The sequence below is a fragment of the Ixodes scapularis genome, unplaced genomic scaffold (genome assembly GCF_016920785.2).
Source record: "Ixodes scapularis isolate PalLabHiFi unplaced genomic scaffold, ASM1692078v2 PGA_scaffold2__306_contigs__length_199485367, whole genome shotgun sequence".
NCBI classification, from domain to species: domain Eukaryota; kingdom Metazoa; phylum Arthropoda; class Arachnida; order Ixodida; family Ixodidae; genus Ixodes; species Ixodes scapularis.
In genome coordinates this window covers 19,132,251-19,156,863 of record NW_024609857.1, presented here as the reverse complement: position 1 = coordinate 19,156,863, position 24,613 = coordinate 19,132,251, and the positions used below count along the sequence as shown (strand labels likewise).

General features: G+C 45.2%; 1 protein-coding gene and 1 non-coding gene across 7 annotated transcripts in view; one reads left to right on the top strand and one right to left on the bottom strand.

The window, feature by feature from the left end:
- The window catches only part of LOC8035952 (MFS-type transporter SLC18B1), a 123,065-nt gene that overhangs the window by 34,983 nt on the left and 63,469 nt on the right, over nt 1–24,613 (top strand). For 3 of the 6 annotated variants that reach the window (XM_042291755.1, XM_042291756.1, XM_042291751.1), the window contains exon 2: nt 2,565–2,637. The exons of 2 other annotated variants lie outside the window; for them this stretch is intronic. In XM_042291755.1, the coding sequence (XP_042147689.1) occupies nt 2,589–2,637 (49 nt within the window). In that variant the 5' untranslated portion in view covers nt 2,565–2,588. Of the gene's footprint in view, nt 1–2,564; nt 2,638–13,365; nt 13,577–24,613 lie in introns of those variants that run through there. One more of the 6 variants, XM_042291753.1, reaches the window with a different exon arrangement.
- Trnay-aua lies at nt 1,346–1,427 on the bottom strand. The gene has a single exon. It is a non-coding gene; the product is annotated as a tRNA-Tyr (tRNA).

The window sequence follows — 24,613 nt, the reverse complement described above, 5'->3', positions numbered from 1 at the left end:
AAGGTCGCAGGTGATCAAAAAAAGTTACTTTTGCATTCACCTCATTTGGCGCATAAACGCATATCACCCTCCACATTATATCGGAAACTTGGAAGTCGCACATAATGCAGCGCCCGCAAAGGTAGGTCGTAATAGCTAAATCAGACAAATGAAAATACTTTATAATAAACAATAAACGCCCAGCGGAAAGAAATACAGCATGCCTGACGCATACCTCGCTGTCATACACGAAATGTTCTATGGCCTCTTCTACCTGTTCTACCGTTGACAGTTTTGTTCCCTGTACGGCTCGAAAGCATACCCTTTTGTCTTCAAGTAACGATTCAAATGATATTGTTTCTTTCGAAAGTTAAATCCTCTTACATTTGGGTAACAATACGAAGGCTCTCAGTTAAAGGTAGTGGAAGAGGAGGAGGGGGGATGAGGAAGGGAAGGAGGAGAGGGAGGAGGAAGGACAAGGGGAGGGGGTGGGGTGGGGTCGGTTCATGTATACTCCAGTGTGCAAGGGAGGATTTTCGCTTACTCGCCATGGCGTCATGTGGGTGTCTTTCCCTCCTCTTGGCGTCACTATTGTCCTTGCACGTGCTACAGCTCGTGGTCCGTTGCGGACGGGTCGCTTTTGTTGTCAAACCTTGTATGTCCGTCTACAGACACCGTTGACTGTTTCGGTACCTCCGTTTCCGGTGTTGACAAGGTGTCCTTGAACGGTCCTTCCTGGGAAGCTACTTTCACGGTTTTTGTCGATGTTGTGTCTTGGAGTATCTCCGAAACTTACTTTTCAACTTGTTTTTTGCTCTCTCCGGAACACTGAAGCAGTGCCTCTCTGTGCTGCGCTTGAGGGGAGAGAACATCTCCACTAGCATCCACTACATCGGAGACGTCCCTCAAAAGCTCCGGGTTGGCGTCAGGGTCGTTGCCAGTGCCTCGCAGTACGGTTGCATAACTTGAAAATCACTCTTCACTTTCATGCCCGAATCTATTACAACGTGTGCATTTCGTCTAGCCTCAAACCCAGGGACTGGGCTCGAAAACGGTTTCCTGCCCCTGGGGTCGAGTGTTTCTTGGAAAAATGTATAAGAACTAGAGGTAGAAGGGTTTCCTCGGCCAGGGGCCAACGGAGAACATGAAAGCACGACCGTTTGAAACGGCCTCTTCTTCTTTCTCCGGGCCAAGCAGGACCGCTTGAACGGCTTGGAAACGAGCGAAGCTTTATATTTAGCTATCGCACTCCACTCTTAAATGCGAAGCTTAAGCGTCCTGTATTTGTTTGGGGCGAAGCTCCTTAGGGTCGTGCCTTGTCCGTCCGTCCGTCCGTCCGTGCTCACATAGAAACAAAAGATGTTTGCGCAGTCGACAGGATTCGAACCTGTGCGGAGAGACCCCAATGGATTTATAGTCCATCGCCTTAAACACTCGGCCACGACAGCGGGACGAGTAGGGGGCTCTAAGATGTGGTAGTGACTCAAGAGGTGGGGTTTCTGTCATGGATGAAATGTTGCATGTAGCCGATCAACCTCTATACAGGAGAGGGCGCTGCGGTCAAATGCGTATACAGCATGCATTGGATCAACGTTTATAGACGAGAGGGCGCTGCGGTGCAATGCTCAAATGCGTATATAACCAAGTTCCATACCACACATTCTCTTCCTGACATGGACCGTTGACTTAAGCGGTGAAGATGCGTTCCCACGGCTTCTAGCGGATCCAAGCTGATCCGCTAGAAGAACCGCTGACTCTGCATTTCACCGACCATAAAGCAGTAATAATGAAGTGGAAACGGCAATCCGGAACTCAGCACTACCTATGAGTAATAAAAAAAAAATCAGCACCATCAGCCCTACCTATGAACGGTAAAATCAGTACTATCATCAGCACCACCAGAGTTTCGCCCCAATCAACATCATTCACCACGTGGAGATGCGGTCATATTTTTTCTGTAGTCTTTGATACGTACTATAGCTTTCTAATATCTTATATCTCACCGTCATCAAGCCTCTCGTCAAATCTGGGGCCGTCAATTCGACGTCAGTGCGTTGCATGTCGAGCTGAAGTTTTGGGGTGTATTGTATGTGACAAGGGGAGTAATGGCTACACTTCTGTCACACTACGCATGATGGCACGTCATGGCGTTTCGCCTTGCTTAGTGCCACAGCGCGGACAGTTTTTGTTTGGGTCTAAAGATATTTTAATAGTGAAAACAGTGCGAAAACACGACGACCTAGAATAAACGCACCAGACGAGCGTTGTCCCGTGTGTTTCTGTGTCCTCGTGTTTTTGCGCTGTTTCCGCTATGGATTCCCACAAACACAGCAAAAAACAATTCTTCTCTACCTTTTATATTGCTACGATTGGCCCTCCCGAGGGCTTTGCAAGAACGTCGCCGCTCCGGAATTTTTTTTTAGAGTGCTTAGCATGACGTGAGCACGCAAAACATCATGCGCAGTGTCACATCTCAGGCTTTCTTGTTACGTCTAAAGGTTCTAAACATTATTTTGGATTCGCCATTCACCAAACTTTCATCGTACTTTACTTTAATTAACATTTACCGGCATTTCTCGGAGCAGGGACCTCCAAACCCCGGTCCGCGGATGGCCGCAGTCCTCGCAGTGACGCCCTCCACTCTTAATCTGGTTCCAGGTAGGTTCCAATTAAAAAACAACCCTCTGGACTGGAGGCGGTAAAGTCTTTTCATTTAGGAATAAAGCCTCTGAAGTAATCAAGATTTACAACCAAGGTGACGTTGATAAAACCGTGAACTAAACCCTCAGTAAACTTTTCGTAACAACAAGGTTTTGTATGATGATATACCAGCAAGAATTCAAATATTACGACTTTTTATCTTTAATGACACGTACAATAGTTAGTTACCAGTCGCATGTTTCTGTTTTGTATATGAATACTCGAAGCATTAGAAATAAACAAAATGAGATTGATCTATTTCTCCAACTACTTTCTGTTCATTTTGACGTAATGTTATTTATGGAAACTTGGCTGATTGCAAACGAGCCTCCGCCCTATTTTGAAAATTACAAACATGAAAGTTTCTGCAGAGCAATAAAAAGAGGGGGTCGATTAGACAAGTATGTTAGCAACGATTTAAGATACAAAGCTCTGGAAGAATTTAAATTGACAAAAATATTATTCAGCGTCTGGTCACCAAAGTGGAATCTGTGATTATTGTAGCCATATATACGCTACCGTCTGAGAATGTTTCTCAATTCTAGAAAGCATTTGATAGCGGAAAAACGCAGGTAAGAAAAGGCAGGTCAAAACGCTCCTGCGAAAACTAAGCAACGCAGAGAAAAAAAGTTGATGCCGTGTCGGTGTCTGCCCAAGAGCCTGTTCAGAAAAAATAATATCGTTTACACGAAATGCTTTTTTTTTAGTTAGAATTTACCTTTTGTTTGTACATTTTAAGACAACAATTTTACATAGAAACTTACTGGCCATCATCAACAACCCCTATATCAACCCTTTTTAAACAAGTATAAAGCATGCGGAGCATTTGGCAATCTTTTGAAAAACTCTTAAATCCTGACGTGTACTCTGGTTTCAAATTCTTATCCAAGCGCATCTTGGTGGCAGCTGTCCTGCCCTCCGACGGCCGAAGCGCCGAACCAAGGCCAGACAAAAGTCAAAGCTCAATCTTGCAATGTCATGACTCTTTCAAACAACGAGGCGTTCCTTATCACCTCACCGCGCGCGCGTTGCACTTTTTTGTCTTTTACGAGAGAGGGGAGGGAGGCGGGCGGGCGGGTCAGACCGGCGAATTGTCGGGCGTTGGCCTGTCTTATAAATAGGTTTTTTTTTTATTTTTTTCAAATTTGTTGAAAAAAAGCCGTGAACGCTACACTTATGCGGTTTGTGCAGGCGGGTTATACGGCCAGGCGGACATTATGTGGGTGGCTAATCACTGCGATAAGTCGGCTAATTAATTAAAATGTGTTAATTAACTTTTTAATTAGTGAAATAGCCATATGGTTCCAATTAGAAACTTGTACAGCATAATCGAAAACCACTAATTGAACTATTCTTAGAAGGATATAACGCCGGGGCAGCATTTTAGGGCGTTCTGCAAAAATGCGCTATTCGGACGCGTTTCTAGATTTCGGTGTGTTATCCTAGCGCATGTACGCGCCCGCGGTCCTGCTCCCCAGTGGCTGAGACGCGCAACTCACGTGCGCCCTACTTCCCTCCATTTTACGAGGGAGGCGAGGGCGTGGCTTCGCGCCGCGAGCACCGGAGAGCACGACCGCAGGCGCAAAGATGCGCTCAGATAAGAAACCAAAATCTAGAAACGCGTCCAAATGGAGCGTTATAACAGAACGTCTTAAAATACTGCCCCGTCGTTCTATCCTTCTAAGAATAGTTGATTTAGTGGTCTTCGATGATGTTCTACAAGTTTGTGATTGGAACCCTATGTCTATTTTCACAAATTAAAAAAGTTAATTAACGAATTTCAAATAATTATTCGACTTATCGCAAAGATTAGCCACCCACATAATGTCCGCCTGCCCGTATAACCCGCCTGCACAAACCGCATAAGTGTAGCTTTCACGGCTTTTTTAAACAAATCTTAAAGGGGCCCTCCGGAGCTTTCTGCGATCGTCTGTTTATGTTGTTATATTGCGTAGTAGATGAAAGTTAATATGTATACAAAGTTCTAGATTACAAAACCGTTTATTAAACAGATGGCAGAAGAAATATATCGGGACTATTTTCTCTTGGAAGACAATCCCCCATTCCCTGCCCATCGCCAAAACTTGACCAATGGAAATGCTGCATCTCGCGGTGAATGCGAACGTTATTCTTGCAAAAGTCTTCCGAACATTTCTTTGTTGTGTCTGTGTGTGAGCCTGTGCGAACTGTAAGGGACCAGTGCCTTCTCAGGCCTGTTAGCTTTTAGCACTGGCCCTTCTTTCGGACCCTGTCCGTAAGGAAATGAAATTAATCAAAAACATTTACCAGGACACCAAAGCACTTGTTATGAGTTGTGAATGCGAAAGCATGAATGTCCTTCTCCCGCTCTTTTAGTTCGTCTGCGGCCCACTCGCGTGGACGGCCACGTTTCGCTACTGCCGAGGTAGCGGCCGACGGCCGAGCGCGCGCTTTCCTGGAGTGGCCGCACCGCGCTGAGCTCGGCCGTGCAGTCTCTCCGTAGACTGCCGTGCGCGCTCTCCGGCCAGGCCCGCACCTCTTACCGGTGGCCGGGCCGCTGCGTACGCTGCGCCGCCATGGAGAGGGCTTCTCTGGTGGGGTTCCTTGGAACTACGCCACGCGAGATACAATGGGAGCCTCGTTCCTTGAAACTATGACGCGTGCCAGACAATGGGAGCCTACCCTTCAGATTTCTGCTACAGACGAGAGGCTTCGCTCCATTGGCCCAGGGAAAGGTTCCCTTTCGCGCGGCTTGTGGAACGCCGGCTCTGTTCGCTCTTTGTTTGCATTTATAACTCGAACAGGCAGGTGTTAAGTACATCAACCTGCCGTTCCAGTTCCACGCCAATCTGTACCAAAGAAAAGTTCGAAGCTGTGTGTTGTTTTTCTTCACATTTATCGTGTTTTTGTTCCGTGCGCTGCGGTGAAACCTTGCAAAAAAGTATATGATATTGCTCTTACGGCTGACTCGGAGAAACAGTCGCATATTGTCATGTCACTGTTTTTCTCTAGAGGATCATCAATAATAAATTCTGGATTTTAAGCGACAAGAGAAGTTTCATGTGTTAACAGGGGTTCACAAATTATCACATGTCATGGAGCAAAACGTAAGCCTGTTCTCATTTCACTTTGAGAAAGTTTCATAACGCATACAGACATAAAATTATATATAATGATCCACTTTTTTCCCCCAAAGTCACTGTTGAAACTTGAAATCAGTTAAATTTTTAATGTTTATATCTTATTCCACATTACGTCCGAGCGCAGCAGAAGAGCCCATGCCACCAATCAAACAGTGTGAAAAAAGCAGCGTCACGGCGTTCATCTTTTTGTTTTGTTTTTTGTCTGTTCTATAATTTCAATTAATCTGTTAAATAAGTCACTGGTGGGAAATGCTTGGTAGCTTGCGCTTTTAATAGGCGTGTAGATGCGTATATGTGTTCAAGCCTCCGAGTGCGCTGCAGTCTGGATCAAACAAAGTAGAGTCCTTTACATTTTATTTAGTTTCATTTGTTTTGTTCTTCTTTGTAATCCTGAACTTGGTACACCAAAGAGGACTGAAACAATGCACACGGTAATAAAAACACCACACTCAAGAAAAGGAAAACAAAATTACGAACACGGCATATAGTAATATAAGCAATGATGCACTGAAATAATTTCGTCACATTATTACACCTGCAACATGAGAAATATTTTGTTGCGCGCACGTTATGTCTTCTAAGATGAGTAGGTTTTGCAAAGAAACAAAGAAAGAAACAGAAAGGTTTGCTGTTGCTGTGCTTCATGTTGGCCAATGACCAATCAATTCCCTAGAGAGGATTTTGGGCATTAAAGTCACCAGCAACTAGGAATGTATTTCTTATAGCTTTCGGACCGTATATATGGGACGATTCTGATAGCGTGATAAATGTAAGGGGCTCAAAGCACACACTTACAACGATTAGTCATACCTTACCGACGTTCACTAACGTTACGCCCCACATTCCGGTGCATCCTCTTTTGATGTGGATGCGAGAATTGATAGGTCCTTTCGCACACACAACATAGCACGATTGGGGCCAGAAGGTCGAGTCGTATGATAGGTCACGTAGTTCGACAGTCGGAACTGGGCTTCGACTCGTGCTTCAGAGGCGGCGAGAATTGGGAACGGAAGGTGGACAACAAACTGCCCGAAGTCACCGCTCTTTAATCGCAGACAATTTGCGTTTCCTTGGAAAAGAAACGTCTTTCGGTGCCTAATATTGATTTGTAGAATATGAGTTAATCGGTGCACTGTAACGTGCAAGGATATGCTCCATTGCAAAGCAGAATTTGCTCCTTCAGGAAGGTCTCTGGCCTCCGGTAGAGTACCCATTGCCTTCAACGCTGCAAACAGAATAGGGAGCAGCAGCGTTTCCAGTTTTTTTCGAATGGGGCAGTTGTGTTGTCTTGCAGAGGCATTGGAGGTGGATTTGCGTCGGCTGTCTTTGCCTCAACTTGTCTCGCTGTTGGAGGCGTTGGTGTCTGAATTGAGTCGCGTATTGTTGACTTCTGTGGAGGAATCCGTGGAAGAAGTCGTGGTGGTAACGGCGGTGAGGGCAGTGCTGGTGGTGCCTCTGGTGGTGGTGCCCCTGGCCCGGGATTTCTGGTGGCTTCAGCGTACGTATATCTTGAACATGACATAAACTCCGGGATTGCAGGCCAAGAACGACACGAACACTAAAAGATCTCGAGACGTTTTTGTTTTCGGGTCATTGTTTGCCTGCAGTATCGGGGTTCATGTTGTGCTCAATCTAAACCAGCTCGTTTGGGCCCTTTGATTCACTTCACGCATGCCTTGACCTTACTGCATTGGTTTTGGAGGCGCAGAAGACAAAAGCCTCATTGCCTCTGGATCTGGTGGAGGCGAATAAGGCTTAGTCATTTTGCCGTGAATCCCTATGTGTTTGCGTAACGCTCCTATCCTTTTTTTTTTCGCACACAACCCACGAATGATGCAGCATATGGTCCACCACACTTTGTGCACTTGGGATTGCTTCTGAAGCTGCATTTTTTTATGGTTATGCGGGCTTGCACATACCTCGAGTCATTGGGGTTCGCGACAAGCATTAGCAAAGTGTTCATGCCTTCGACAGCGGAAACAGTGCACAGCTTGTCCAACGTATCCTTTCACTGGGCGACTGATGAATCCTTGGAAAACTCGTGCATTGGGCAGTTTTCTCTAGATTGTAAGATTACGCTATCCAGTGGATGCTTGACGACACTTCTGTCGTCTTAGAAACGTAGGCGATTTGCCCTTTGAAAGACGTCACCCCTTTGTCCGTGAGATATTCCAGGAGTTGTTTATCCGAGTAAAAATCTGGGAATTTTGTTTTTTATTTCGCCCAGATTCTTTGAGCAATACTGCGGTGCATTTGCCGCAACATCGATTCCAGCAACCTGTTTGAAAGCTAGAAGCTGATTTTCTGAAGACAAAAAGGCGACATTCACCACAAGCGTTCCATCTTTGGTGATCTTATGTGAACTTACTTTTTTGTGTGTTGTGGTGACGATTGCGTTTACAATACAACACGGGTTTAATTGCCAGAAGAACTGTGCCTTCGTTGACATGCAGACTACGGGGAGGCTTTCCGAGCTCTTTTTACGGTATGTCACTGGCACGAGAGGTGCCTCGTCAAGGTCAACTTCCATTCGGTCTCCTAGTGAGTAGTCGTATAGGTATGACTGGGCGTGGATTAAAACTTTTAACCCAATCGCCACCCTTTATTCAACTAATTAATCGATTAATTGGTCTCGTTTATTTTCATATATAATATTTAAAAGAACTCTTTTCCTTATTTTGTTGAATTTGTGACAAACGGCGGAATATGCAACTTGGATTTCGAATCAGCCTCTATGTATAGTTCAGAACAGTTCAAAGACACTCACGCTCACAGATTATTATACTTTAGCTGCAGGAGGCAAATAGGTTCGTTGATATTTTCCGATAAGGGCGACCTCGTTTGATTGTTCACAATAGTCTCTGCTGCTCTAAACGGATACTCGAACGGCGTTGAAGTGGACGGGACACGTGTTACCTACTGCAATTGTCTGGAGTTGCAAATCTCGCCCCTACAGCTTACTTTAGGCTAAAATTTTGCCTCAAGTTTGTCTTTCATACAGGTGTACTCGTCCACGTGTGCGTGGTGAAAGCGCTGAGTTTTTACCTCTTTAGGTTTGTCAAAATATTACCGACTAAACGGTTAGAAAATATGAATCGTGGATTAAATATTTAATTTCTCAAACGGTAGATTAATCGATCAATTGTCCAGCCCTAGTCGTAAGTGCTTGCACCGTCCAAAAGTAGACAGTTTCTTCTCTGGTGTCTCTCAGGGGTCCTCCATTGCTCGGCAAGTAAGGGCTCATGAAACGACTGAAAGAGAAACGTCCGTTTCTCCTCTGCTCTCTTAAATTTGCTTCTTAATCAACACCACAGAAAATGTATCTTCTTGAAAGGTATGGGGCGTACGCGAAAAAACCGAACCCTGTTTTTCGCGCCGCGAAAATGAACTAGACATCGCGAAGAGCTCAAACTCCGTCAAAGCGAGGCAGCCTTTCGAGCAAGATACCTAAGTTTCAGCACCAATCGTTATCTTATTCAAGAGTTAAAAGCTATTTTCTCAAATTTTCAATGGAAAAATGGTGGTCGACGGAGCTCTCGAATGCATGAATATCTATGGCGCCAGAAACAGAAAACGGGTAAAAATATGCCCCATTTTCACATTGAAAATTTCAGACAATAGCTTATAACCTCTGAGTAAATTAACGGTTGGTGCTGAAGCTTTGGCATCTTGTTCGAACAGCTGGAGCTACGTTTTGACGGAGTTTGAGCTCTCCGCGATATCTAATTTATTTTTGCGGTGCGATAAACCGGGTTTGTTTTTCTCACGGACGCCCGATACCTTTCAAGACGATACTTTTTTTGTGGTGTTGATTAAAAAGCAAATTTAGGAGAGCAGACCAGAAACAAATGTTTCTCGTTCAGACACTTCTTTCCATATGTTTTTATTAAGCTTGGTAAGGTTTCAGGGTCATAATTATTTCACTGTGTCATAAAAGACTACTTCTGAAAATATCCCTGCATGCAACGCTGCGCGCGTTGGATTATGGGACATCTTTGGCCAAGGACATGAGTGGCATGGCTTTAGTTTCGATTGCCCCTTTAAAGAAGTAGTGCAGCACTCCATAAAACTGAAGTTAGCGCTCGTTTGCATTGCGCCCGTTCATCTTCGTCAGAGCCCTCATGAAACATGAACCTTCAGCGGCCTTATGGACCTACCTAGAGTTAGCGTAGAGGAGTAAGGCCTATCTCGTCCCTTACCTCTCTGGCGGCCTGGCAGCCGCTCCATATTGCAGCATGACCCAAGCGGGTCACTCATCATTTAAGAAGCCCAGGACATTGAGAAAATGCAACAGGATGATCGGCCCAGTACAGTTCAACTTCATTCTTTGTTCACCTTCGCACAAACTCTGGTGTGTCGTGAGTCCCAAAAAACGTGTCCCCGCGTTCTATCTATATTGGTAGGCAACATAAGTTTAAAATAATCACATAATCGAAAAAAGTATCTACTGTATTTAGTCGTAAACGGATGTGGCGAATTGAGGTTGGCAAATCGAGACCAAAGTGGTGGCCAAGAGGTACCCAAGATGCTTTGCACGGCAGTATGTGCCGAGGATCGCTTCGATTTTGCAATAAGTCTGCTAGCAAGGAACTGAATATACGTATTTATGCACGTTACATATATTTTTTATATCCAGTTTAGATTTCTGTATATAAACTATAATTTAGGTTCATTTATTTACTATTTTCTAATCTGTATTGTCGTATTTATTTTGCGGCCCTCCAGACTGCGACGAATCCCTAATCCGGCCCCTAGGTCAGGTTTCGACTCGCAGACTTGTACGTGGTTCAATTACTCTACTCAAGTTACTGTAGTTTAACTCCTTTTCTGAGTAGTTTAGTAACTTTCAATTACATTTTTATTTCGGTAATTAGTAGTTTACATCAATTACTTTTTATGAGTAACTTCTACTCAAGTTACAAATTACTTTTGAATTTTAGTGGTTGCTTTGCCTATCAAACATTCCTGCACAAAGGAGATAAGATGTTGGAAGATCACCTGATATTGGCAAAGAGGGGGAAGCATGCGGCGTAGGAAGGGGGGGGGGAGAAAATGGTTTGGAGAGTCTAAAACCCCCTAATGTTTTCACAACTCCCCCCCCCCCCCCCCCCCCCGCCCTTTCCTTCATTGCAACAACACTGCTACGAGGCGCGGGGAGCAAACCGACACGACGCAAGAGTGGCCGAATGACCGGGATTAGCGCCGAAGACTGACGTTTCTCTGTGTCCCAAAGCTCAAGGAGACTTGACCCATTTGAAGAAAGGGCTGGTCCCCGCTTTTCCCAAACGGAGAAACTCTCGCCCACTGCAAGAGGTGTCCACTGCGTCCTCACTCAAAGGAGGCAACAAAATGCAGCACCTGTTCTGAAACTCATCTGGTGCCCCCGTAGTTTTTGCTGTACTCGAAGAATCGGGTGCTAAAGGGCAACGCAAAGATTACCTTATTGCGTTGCCTTTCCTCCCAAAACTCATAATATGTAGATCTTCAAAAATTCATAGATCGTTTGAGAAACTTGTAGTAATTCGCCCAACGTTTTTATGTAAAAAAATAATTAACAAACAGTGTTTTGAAGTAGAAGTGAAGCACATGGTACTTAAAGTACTAGTGTTCAGAAAAATTGTACTTTACTTGAAGTAAATTCGCTCAACATGTACTTGTATTTTGCGAGGAAAGTAATACTTCCGACTTCAATGTACATTTCCCGATTTCGGAAACGAAAAATGGCGGTATCGTCGTGTGAAAACGCGCTCTTTCGAGACGTCATCTGGTCATTTTTCTGAGTGAAGTAATGACGGCGGTAAGACCAATGGAAATAAGTGCCTTATAAGTTGATTATGTCAAGTAGCTCATCAGCGCGAGTAAAACAACTACCGTGCGGCGACTTGAATTTATACAATATTTCCTGCAATTTCCGTAAAAAACTGATGCACCTCCGATTACCCTTGAAGCAATGCATACCATTAAAAAAAACACTGTATAGGGAATGAAAGGGCATCATGAAAGATTGTGTTAAAAGTGCTTGTATTTTACCGTAAAATATAATGTATTTATACACGTTACTTCAAGTACATTGCACCCGGTGTATTTACAACTTTTCTTGAAGTACATAATCTCTCAATTACTTTGTAGTTTAGTGCAGATAGTTTTTAGATTTACTTTACGGAACACTGTCAACAAGCAAACACTGTGTAAAAATTCAAGCTCAGACAGTGCTAAACCTCAAAGAAGAAATTACACATTCGATGTACATCATTGAGCAAAAAAACAAAAAAGTACAAATCAATTAGGCACGCAGAAGCAGAACCAGCAATTAAAGCATTTGTTAAAAAATCAAGCGGATTCATATTTGGCTAGCACAATTTTGCTAACGGATCAAAACCTCTGTACTTTCTTTTTACCATAAAAACATATAAAAGTAACTTCAAAAGTAATTCATTACTTTCTTCCAGTAAATAGTAATTTTCTCAATTACTTTCCATTTGAGTAATTTCTACTCTACTCAAATTACTTTTGACGTCAATACTCAGTAACTTAACTTAATTACTTTTTTTTGAGTAACTTGTACATGTCTGGTTTCGAGACCCTGTCTTAGAGGGTAGCAACAGTCTAAAGAAAGGATCCGAGTAAACTTTCCTGCAGAACGCGAAGACATCCGATTGCGGGAAACAGTAGAAGGATCCCCGCGAATGACAAAGTGAAGACGACACGACGAACAAACTCTGATGCGCGCAGAGACAATGAGTATTGCACTTCACTTTGTCAATGATTGTCCCTGGGCGTATCGAAATGCTGGGATCTAGTCGCATTCCGAGCTCGGTCGTTCGCCTTGATCCCGGTGTTGTTCGCCCCTATTGGCTGTCCATGTTCTGCAGGGAAGTGAACTCAGAGACGACGAATACACCCCCTCCATAGATGACTGACTATTCCTCTTGCATCTCCCTTTCCCTAAGAGTTTGTTTTTTTATAATTAAGGGGTCATACAGGATACGCAGACACACGGGTATACACATACACACACACAGGCACGCGCGCATGGACACATATGTACAAACACACACACAAAGACACAGCGCGCTCTCGCATGGACACACACACACACACCATTTGTAGAATGTAGGGTATGGCACTGCGCGAATTCAGTTTATCGCCGCGCCCCCTCATCACCAGAAAAATCCAGCTATTGACAATTTGTTACGCTTCCGCATCCTTCAGCCGACGAAACCCATCGGGCGCGTGCCACGAGTCGTCCCGCTGAGCTGTGTGTGCATAGTCGTCGCAAGGTATCATTTCTCCTTCCCGGAAACAAACGAAGAAATATACTTATAATGCCGATACTGGTCACGCCAAAGCGTACTAATATCGCCGTTTTCTGTATACCCCGCTCCGATGGTTAATGACGTTCCACTGAGTGCTCCACCAATTCCGTCGTTTGGCTTCCTTCCTCTCCCCCGAAGCACGCGCACTCTCTCGAGTGTCAAGGCCAGCCAGAAGGAGCGCGTCGCGCGGCGACGTCCTCTCAAAAGAGTTCCCACTGCTAGAAAATGCCCCAAGGCTAAAGTATTCCCTCGCCGTCCGGATCTGTGTTGGGAGCGATCGCGGCAGCAGAACGACGACGTGTGGATCAAAACGTCAGCCTTGTTTCTCTTATCGCCTGAGACCGAGTCGTGTCGTCAGCGTGCTTGGACAACGTTTTCCGATCTGCGGTGGAAGCCCGCGAGGCTTCGCGGGAGCTGGAATAACGGCGCCTCAAAGGAAGCGAGCCGACGGGAAGTCAAGTAAGACGTGGTGTTCTTTCTTTTTGTTTGTTTCTGAATGTATCGCTTGCTCGCGTGCGGCTGTGTAAGATTGAGGTCAAGTTTTCTTTGGGTCCAACAAAGGCTTACATACTGTGGCTCGCTATGGTTACGGTGGGGTCACGGATAGATGAAATTAGCGAAAGTGGTTTGTAAATGAGGGTCCCGTGGTTTTGATAACAGTGCAGCAGACACAGCTAAACTATAAGCGAGATTAGCACCGAAGACACAGGCGAGCTGAACAACCAACCACCCGGCTGCTGAATGGTGCGCGAAAAGTCTACTTCTAGATTTTCTTAAAAACGCATGCTCGCACATCAAAGTAGAAGGCAGAGTTCGGAGAGGTAAAATATTCAAATCAAATTATTGGATCCGAGCTGCAGAGAAACTTTGTTGTAGTCCCATTTGGTATGGGGCAGCACCGTAGGTATGACTATATGTTATCAATTTTATTTTGACACGAAATCTCAGTTGCAGATTGCATGACAAGGCGCGACCTGTCTGTTCTGATCAGTTGTCAGTAGAGGGTCGTTGCCATTTTTACCGGTGTTGTTGAACGAGATTAAAACTTTAGAAACTTATATAACTGAGACGTGCACCTCTATGTTCTAATTATTACATTTTCAATCGCCCACTTGTATACTCATGTCTTGTTCACTGTTCAAAATTTTCTAGACAAAGGGATCTCAAAAAGTCCACATCCTTATCTTTCCGCACACACATTCACATTTTCACAGATGTACAAATGACCGTTTCTGCATGACGAAATCAAACGAATCAACTCTCCACAAACTGTACTAGTAATTTAAGTTATTGATAGACAAAAGCGGCACTGATATCCCGTGCACATATGTACATTTTATTGTTTCTAAGGCAGAACAAAGGAGGTAATAATGAAGTAACAGGCATGCCATTTTGGTTTACTTGGCATAATAGAGTAGAATGATGCATATTTTATACTCGTTGATTGAAAAATCTTCAACGCTGTGAATATTTTAAACTTCCACAATTTCACCAAACAGAGTTTGTAATCTGAAAATAACGTTGTTCGAAAAGCATCATTTGAAATCGTCGATTCTTATCGTACCGTATCTTCGCATACAAGCTACATTCCCTAACAGAGTGCGTGTAATTTAATATGATATCGACATAAAATCCCATGCAGCTTCCAAGGGCAAATATCAAAGTCGCAAAAATGCATCATTTGTCGTCTCGTGGTGCCTCCGAAGGCTTGTTTGACAACGACTTGAAAACGAACAGTCCTTGTTTTTGTGTCGGGTGTCGTGTTACAGAGTGGATGGAGCTCCACAAGACAGATGTGGGGGCAGCTGGCTGTTTTCGAAACCAATGCGGCTGCCACCGTCCGCGCCAAGACATGCATTCAAGCAACAAGTCAGATAAACGAGGAAAGAGTGTCGCTGTGTCAAAGGGACCGGCCTTGACGGACGGTTATTGCAACTGCGTAAGCTAACAGCGGAGCTAAAATAGATTTTCTCATTTACTTTCAGGTGAAGGTTGCATTTGCGATTACCAATACTGGGAAATGATACATCTATACAAGTGCAGGCATTGCATTTAAGTTAGAACGTGGGTAAAGACGAACGTAACCGCCGGTATAGTTCCTTAAACGTAAAATACGTTTCACGTAATTGCAGCTATCTTCTCGGGATAGTCTAATTAAAGAGGAAGACAAATGGGAATGTTGAGGCGAGTATGCTTCACATCAGTGTTAGGCTCAAAGAAATCCAATTTTAGTAACCTTCGCAGCATAATATAATATTTATCTTTAAGGGGTCATAAAACGATTTTTCAACTTCTTTCTTCTTAACTTGTTTCCTCAACTCAAAAGGTCGCACAGAGTTACCAAAGCCACAGGGGCGAGAGTATACTGCTAGCAGTTCAAAAGGAGGGAAAGGAGGAACTCCCCTCTTGCTCGGACCTTCTTTTGTGTACCCGCACGTCGCCATTCTCCCCCTAAAAGATTAGTCCGTCGCTCGAAATTCGAACAGAAGTTGCTTTCACCCCTCTTCCGCCCGTAGCTTCCGCAGTACTGAGTGCAACTAGCCTCCGTTCACCCCTCAACTGATGGTGCTGTGGAAGCGACGAGCTCCTTGCGTCATTTCTTTTGCCACCTGATAACACTCCTTCGCGCATACCCACGCGCAGAGAATGGGGTCAGGAAGGTCAGGTGGTGAAGGCGGGGGGGGGGGGGGGGGGAGGGGGGGGGGGGGGAGGGGGGGGGGGGGGAGGCGGCTCATTGGTCCGGCAAGCGCGCAGCTCCCACCGCACTGTCAGCTTAGGGGTGAGCGGAGTAAAATGAGGCCTAGTGTCGTGTGAGGTGCTATGGGGCCGTGTGACGTGCTTTGGGGGCCGCGAATGTATCACAGTCAAAAGGCCCGTATCTTCGCATGCAAGCCACATTCCCAAAGAAGGTGCGTGTAATTTAATATTAAAAAGACGTAACACGTACGCGAGCTCGTTCACTGCGAGCTTTCGTAGGAAAGAATATACAAAATGGTTCGCTATGTTTCCAAATTTATGACCGAAAAGCAGGCTTTTGACCTTCTACCCTTTTTATTTTGGCCCACTAAACGATATGCGATTAGTGAAATGTTCATCTAAATTTATTTACATCAGCTAAATGGAATATGCCCGCGCAACCCCTGTGGACCCTTCCCGTATTATAGCTTGATCGCTGACCTCAATTTCAGATTAAGAGGTCAATCTCTTCCCCTGGTCATCTTCTTGTTTTCCCAGGCAGTGGTGACGGACACTGTTGTCGAAAAGGGACTCTCGTCGATTTTATCTTGTTGTTGTGTGTGATATAGAGCTCAAATAAACGCCGCATAGACTATCTTCGTAATACTGGTATGTACGCTTTGTTATTAGTATGCCATTTTTATTGTGACACGACTGCACGTCACTGTCGAGCTATAACAGTTCGTGGGAGCTACGTGCAATGCCGGTCCAACCTTTCTTTGCCGAGTGTCACGTCAGTCTCGAGTTTCAATCGTAAAAGATCGGTCCCCAAGCGCTTACCAACAGTGCGAATGCAGCACTTCCATCAAACGCGCGCGTCCGCTCCGAGTGTGAACAGGTATTTACGTGGCTCTTGCTGACACTGTCGTAGTTCAAACGTATCTTTTTTAACGTCGGCTCGCTCCTGCATCTCCGAGGCCGCGAAAAACGCCGCGGCAACTCGTTTCCACCTACGCCGCTTTCCAAACGACTGACACGGGCCGCCTTTTACCAACAATGAGAGTTGGGTTGACTTCTGAAGTCTTTACTGGAAGACTCGCCGCACTTCCCAACAGGCATACTGGCGTACGGGACTAGTCCCATGCTATCGCTATAGCGCAAGATATCGCATTGAATTTCGCTCAGCTGGAATGTGTCTATGGCTATCGCGGCGATGAGAGGCGCCGATTCAGAAAATACGTCGGTGACATCAGCGCCATCAGCGCAGTAAAACCTACCGGCGCACCCCAAACTCACCGCCGCTAACGCTCCCATTCTCGTACTGCCGAGAGAACTTCCGGTTCCTGTGCCAGAGTACGTCACGACCGTCAAAATTACGCCACAACTTGTATTGCGCTCAGTTGGAGAGAAAGAAAAAGTCGATTAATGTTTTGTGTAGAAGCTAATAAACCGAAACGAAAACGAATGCCTGTTCGGCATTAAATGAACGAACCTTTAATGTAAAACTTATCTGTCAAAAGTAAAAAGGTCATATCATGGTACCTTTAAAAAAAATGAACAAAGCCAATTTTAACACCGCTGCTTAAAATGCCGATAAAACATTTAACCACCAATTCTCGAGGTGAACGCCTTAAAACAAAATGGAAGCACGAGATCCTTTAAGATTTTTCGAATATTTTTGTAAACCAACTGGCATTTTCCAAGACGTTAAATTGTATAGCAGAAGGCCCTCGTTAAATCTCCACATTGGTTGTTTATGTGCCATTTTTGATTTCTAAAACTGGTTGCATAAGCAAGCTCGATAGGCTTGCAAGGACGGAGCGAGCGTAAGTCGATTGGGACGCAAGCGGAAGTTCATGTTAGTAAACATGGCGGCGAGATGTCTTGGTGGCGCCCTCCTATGGCTCTCTCTCCTGACGTCATTACCTTGTGAACAACAAGTTCGATTGCTTGTAATTAGCATGGCGGAAGCTTGAAATCATTGAGCTCTGAAACCTACACTCCCAACACCGTCAAAATTGATGTTCTTACATTACTGTTCTTTCCGTCGATGAAAAATCTTTTGCCGGCGTCATGGCCAGCATTTGACTTCCGGTCTCTCTGTCTTTGCAAGCCCGTCGACCCTGCTTATGTCACCAGTGCTAGAAAGCATAAATGCTAAACGGAAAACAAAGTGACAGATTTAGCGTGCGCCTTTTGCTGTGCGGTTTAGCGTCTTGGAGGAGACAAGTTGGTTTACAAGAATATTCGAAATTTCGGAATAGATCTCGCGCTTCTAGGTTCTTTTGGCGTTCACCTGGAGAAGTGGTGGTTAAAGGTTTCATCTGCATTTTAAGCAGCGGAGTTAAGAAGAGCTTTGTTCACTTCTTTTTTTTTTTAAGAAGTTCTTTGGGACGTAAAGCAGTGGTGCACCGCCTGATGGTGTTTGTAAAAGAAAAAAAAAGTACACATGTGTTGCGGTAGGTTAGCTGACCTGGCATCAATGAGCGAGTTCATGATCTGCATTATTGTAGTTGTTGTTTTGGGGTCAACCAGTCCTTATACCATAGGGGTCCTAGACGTTAGATGTTTAGCATTAAATGCTATTCAAAAGTCTCCATTTAGTTAAAAGCTCCAACATTTCTGCACCAATTGCGGGTGCAGAAAAACAAGGACACCTAAATCAAGCACCCTTGACTTCGTTATTGTTTAGAAAATTTTACTTACAACAGTGGTGTCATGCCCAGAACAAAACCAAAACCTAAAACGCGCTATGTACAGTATATACAGGCTTTCAAGCTAGCCAACGCCGTGCCTAAGGCGCGGGCACGCGCCCGCCGCTCGCCAAAGCGCCCGTCCGCGCGATCACTCGCGCAAAGAGGCCCCCCAACCAGTAGCGCGCTCGCACGTCCCGCCCCTGCGACGCCTCAAAGAGAGGGCCGCATCGCGTCCCGTTCCCCCTTTCTCCGCCTAACGCGGTCTAGATATGATCAACATATTGAAACGAGTTCTAGAAGGAACAGATTGTTACATTTTGGTTAAAATTATTTCCCCGTTTCTTCTCTGTGCTTTCCAAGACTTTCACCTTTTCTGGTGCGAAGAACCTGTGTAATTCCGCCATTAGAGTCGGGTTCTCCTCTGCACAAGCTCACTCGACTAAATTTTGAAAAGGGTCTATACGGCGAGCCAGTGTCTTAAAATGCGTCTTTGGCGCATCGAAACGAAAAGAGGGGCGCTACAATCACAGGACAACATAGAGAATGGTATAGAGAACGCACGATCAAAAGGCAACAGAGCTCGCGCCGTGATTCGTCGAAATCGGGGGTAAACAAACGCACGAGGGCGACTTTGGGGGGTAAACGAAAGCATGAGGTGCGCAAAAAGCAGACGAACTTGCTCGTGGTTCAGCGATGCACTATTCTTTTTCTTGCATTATGTTCCGCCAAGGTACGTAACCCGAACCTTCTTGTAATAAAATAGACTACGTAAGTTCGAAACAATTCAGTTCACTACGAGTCCATACACTTTACGGAAGGAACAATTTCAGCAAGAGTTCTCGAGGTTCCCTCAGAGCCGTATATGTAGAGAGTTTGGCCATTCGTTGGGAAGTATAGGAGACAAATGAGGAGGCGACATTGGCCGAAAGCGGGCTGGGCGTGTTCCAGGGCGTCTTCAGAAATTCGAATGTGACCAACCAGAAGCCGGAAATAATACCCTGGCGGTGGTCGCGAGAAACAAACCTGATAACTGCATTGGAGTAACTCTCGATGGCTGATAATATGGTACACGTGATGTTTCAATCACGCTCATCCAAAATGATGGTGGAAGAGTGCGACTAGCGGAACGATCGACATAATCCGTACGCCAAACGCCGAGGGCCGGGAATCTGCCGTCCGAGCGGTCACACTCTGTCCGAGCAAAACAGAGTTGAGCGGCGCATTCGTTTCTTACATCTTTCTGCATGATCATGATCAAAAAAACCACGTGCATCCTATTTTCAACCACAAAGAGTTACTACACTTCACTCTTACGCGATTATTAAAACCATTTACGAACATAGACCTTTGATCAGAACTGTTTCTCGCTACCACCGCTAGGGGATTCTTTTCGGCTTCTGGTTGGTCAAGAGAGCATGCCAAGCCCTCTTTCCGAATCTGCTGCACGCCCTGGCTCAGCCCGCGCCTCCCATTGACCAAACTTTCCACATATATGGCTCTGGGTTCCCTTAGCAATCCTCTTGTTCGTTTGCTTTTGCAGACACCGTAAAAGTACAGTGTACTACGATACGCGGTTGTGTTGGGACCTGAGCGGCTCGCATGAGCCGAGTGGTGCGTAGGTCGCGACAGGTGTCGACACCAGCGCATCGCTATGCTCTATTAGCGGCGAGATGTTTTGGTGGCGCCCTCCTATGGTTCCCTCTCGTGACGTTATTACCTTACGAACAACAAGTTCGATGGTGTTTACAATTAGCATGGTGGAAGCTTGATATCATTGCGTTTTGAAAGAAACACTGCCAACACCCTCAAAATTAAAATTCTTACATTACTCTTATTTCTGTCGATAAGAATACCTTTGCTGAAATCATAGTCAGTATTCGGCCAATCGTAGAAGCCGACCACAGCGACGCTTTCAATCGCGCACGGCGCCAATATTTCCACCTCACGAAATACCCCAGGAAAAGCTACAAGCGCGAGCTCCTCGCTCTGTACTCCCTCACCCTTAAGCTGAGAAGTCAATGCCACAAGCACGATAGTTTGAGGTCGCTGCTTTGAAGCGTTCTTCCCAACAACCAGCAGTCGCGCTAAAAATGCACGTCTTAAAGCCAGGAGGGCGGGCCAGCTCGCGCATGTAGCTTTGACAGTACAGGGCACATCTCGGCTGCAAAAAAGCTCTCGCGCATTAAGATAAGCTGCCAATGCTATGAGCCCGCGCTTCTAGCTTTCACTGCGGTACAACAAAAGGGTTGGTTGCGCGCGTGCGCCGCGAAACAAGCACATTGCGAACGGTTGCCAACGCCTGATGCAATATTCGCCAAATTTGGCGGGGTGCACTGGCTTTCTTATGTCGTGACGACTGCAGCGCTGCGATTGTCGTCTACACACGCAGCTTTACGAGCTCCCATTGCCGAGCCGCGCCGGCTCTTACACTAATTCTAGTACCCTGCAATAAAACGCGGTATCAGTGGGCATTGCTGCGCGTTATCACAAGGTTGCATTTACAATGTAACCAACCTGGAACGTGATACGTTTGAGGACTCCACTAACACCGTACAAAACAAAGTTAATTTTGGAATATAAATCAATGTAGCCATAGGAGCGAGTTGGTTCATGGTTACAATCTGGTAGCAGCGCGCTAAAGATACACAGATGAAGGGAGGAATGTACGGGACGAGCTTCGAACTTCAACTGAACGTCTAATGAGAAGAAAACACCGAGGTAAACAACCGCACCACCATAGCGTCAACACATCCTCAAAAAAGTCATGTCTTTCTTGCGTAATAACACCGATGTTTGAGTGACACAATTATCACCTCCTTTCCTATCTCGTAGGCTTCCTGAAATTCCCTCGCAGTTTTGTCAGCCCCTTTGCCCAAAATTGTGATGCTGCCAAATTTCGGGTGACACATGCACGTGACACAGTGTAAAAGAAGGTGCGCCCCAGTCGTCGACCGCAGCGAAAGTGCACGTTCGCGTACTCGATCATTGGCACATCGTCCAGTTTGGCCAATGTAAACTAGGCCACAGCTCTGAGGAATACGATAGACCACCCGGACTACAAATATATTTAGGAAATAAATATTTTTAAGACGTTACGGCTGTACACTCTAAGAAAAGCCCGTGTGTCTACTCCTCTACTTCCCCGCACAATACTCGAAGAGTCAATCACCGCAACTTACGGAGGTAGCTTAGGGAATGACGATGCCGAAACATATGTTTAGACCGAAAAACGTAGTCTGAGTTGTGACATTAAGCAATGCAAGCGGGACGTTTTGCATTGCTTATTGCCACTGCTCAGACTGCGTTTTTTGGTCTAAACATATGTTTCAGCATCGTCATTTGCTGAGCTGCTTTCGTAAATTGTAGTGATTGGCTCTCCGAGTGTTGTGCGGGAAAGTAGACACATAGGCTTTTTCTTAGAGCAGCTCGAACCACGCAGAAAATTATTTCGGCACACACACACACACTCCATTAGAATGACGTGTGCGGAAAAAGAAGGACCAATCCATCAATCTACGCATCATTGTTCCTTCAAACCCCTGGCACGACCAATGAGGGGTAGTTGTAAACAGTCAGGAAAAAACATAACCGATACAATGCGGGTTTCCGAAGGGTAAACACAATATGCTTTATTGACGAGCCACGTGCAGCCGTCGCAACGGCAACACGTGGCACGGCCTTTGCAACGGCAGAGAAAGAAGCCCGTGGCCTCTTTTCAGGCAACGACAGGTAAGCAGCCGGAAAGGGAGGAGAAGAAACCGCACCGATAGAACAATGCTCCGGGGACCAAAGTGTCGCCCTGGCGCAGTTATCTTCATTTTTCCCTCGTCGCTATCTCTTTACCCGTTTCTTTTTTAAATATTATTTTCGTATTTTGCACGGTGCGTTAATGGACCATTCAAGAAATTTGTGGCACCTCCATAACGACGTTCCAATGTGCGGCACGTAACATAGTACCTATAAATGGAAAAGGAAGTTGATGTTGTTTTGACGTTTTCTGACTTCAAAACACAAAGAAGGCAGGACAATAAGAATATTGAGTACTTATTAAATTTGCTTGGCGTTTGTTCTATTGTCTTCGTGCTCTGAATTTGGCCAGATAAGAGAGAATAGGTCGTATTGCTTCCGGGATATACGAAGCGCCCGTGTCAACTTGGGCGTACGCGGGAACAGCCCCACAATAGACCTCTTGCAAAATCGAAGCGATCTTAGCGGCGCGGTGCCGCACGAAGCGTCTTGGGATCCCATTGGCAACAGTTTCAGTTTCGATGCTTCAATCTCACTTCCCAACATGCCGTCACGACCAAATACAGTGCTTGCGCATTTTCAAATATGCAACTTCCCTTAAATTTATTTATTTATTTATTTATTCATATTACCCCTAAAGGCCCTCGTGAGAGGGTATTACATAGGGGGGGTACATAAATCGTTCCAATAGGAACTAGTGCACATTGAACAACATATGAGAATACTAGAAAACAATCAATACACTTAATAATAAAAAGAAAATAAAGGATACACTCAAAAACGAATAAAAAAAAACATACACTCACTCATCACACTGCAATAAAGCTGAGTCAAGGTAAAAACAAAATAGTACACATTTGCTCTGCACGTTCCGGAAAAGATGAAACAACAATGTAAAACAGCAAAAGTTAGATGGCATCAGTATTTTGAATTTGTTCTTGAAACTTCGTGGTGTCTTTTTCTGAGGCAATGTGCGATGGTAGATTATTCCAATCAATTGTGGTACGTGGAATGAATGACCGGGAAAAGGCAGATGACTTACAGGTTATGCGTTTAACTTTGTAGGGGTGATCGCGGCGTGGAAAAATAACGGCAGGTGGCTCGAAGAAATCACCGTGAAGTGACGCGTGGTGGTAAAGTTTATAAAAAAGAGATAGGCGTGAAAGTTTGCGACGATGGAGTAGTTCGGGTAGCTCTGCTCGGCGTTTTAGTGCTGTGACGCTGGAATGACGTGAATAATCTGAAAATATGAAGCGAGCGGCACGATTTTGCAGTGATTCAATGTCGTTTATGATGTAAGCATGTTCGGGATCCCAAATGGCTGATGCATATTCTAATTTTGGACGTATTAGTGTGGCAAAGGCAAGTTTCCGTATGTTAGGAGGAGCCTGTTTAAGGTTACGCTTGAGAAATCCGAAAGAGCGGTTAGCAGCCGCCAGGGTGAGCTTTATATGGTAGTGCCATGACAGATCAGGTTGCAAATGAATTCCAAGATATTTATAAGTGGAGACGAGGTCAACAGTATTATTATTTAACACATAGGAGGTAGGAATACTGTTTAATACTGTTTACTTTCCCTACCAATGCGGATAGAATGCTGGAGCACGCTTTCTTGGGCCCGCGACGTGTCAGAGTTTGTGAGAAGATAAACACAGAACTATAAAATATAAGAAGTTAGAAGAAGTATATTAGACCAATAATTATGTTCCATTGTCTTCGTATTGTCCAAGGCTTTTTAAATGATCCGTGAATCGGAAGAGCCAGAAAGGTAAGGTACCCGGCCGGCCGATCCTCCCACTCCTCGCTAATCCTAGCCAGGACCTTATACGGCCGCTGGAGGTGGGTGTTTCAACGAGGGCGCTCACTAAGATGAATGGGTGCAATGGAAGCAAGCGATGACTTCACACGGGAAAGAGTTGAGTACGTTGGTTAAACTGACTTCATTTTCACGCAGTGCTGAAATGTACTACTTCGTCAACGGGTCAATCGAAACCGAAACCTTGTCACTCCTCTCCACGGCCAAAGAGGTCCCATAATGCAACGCTCGCAGTGTTGCATTATGGGACGTTTGGGATTTTTGGAAGTTGTATATCCCAAGCGTTCTTGGGGTTACCGCGAGGCCTTCTGGGATTCTTCAGCAAGGTATATTATAAATTCCCGTGTCGCGCTACAGTCACTGAGGGCTTAGGAAAACGCGCAGTGTCTGATTATATTGAATTTTCGTGCTTCTTGTTTCGTAATAGACCCTTTTCAAAAAGCAATCACGCAACATTGGCGGTCGCCATTTCTTGGGGGGCACGAAGCGCGTGATTAGATCCGACTCCTCGGCGAACGCTGACGCAGAACTCGTGTCCGATACACATGCTCAGTGTACGCG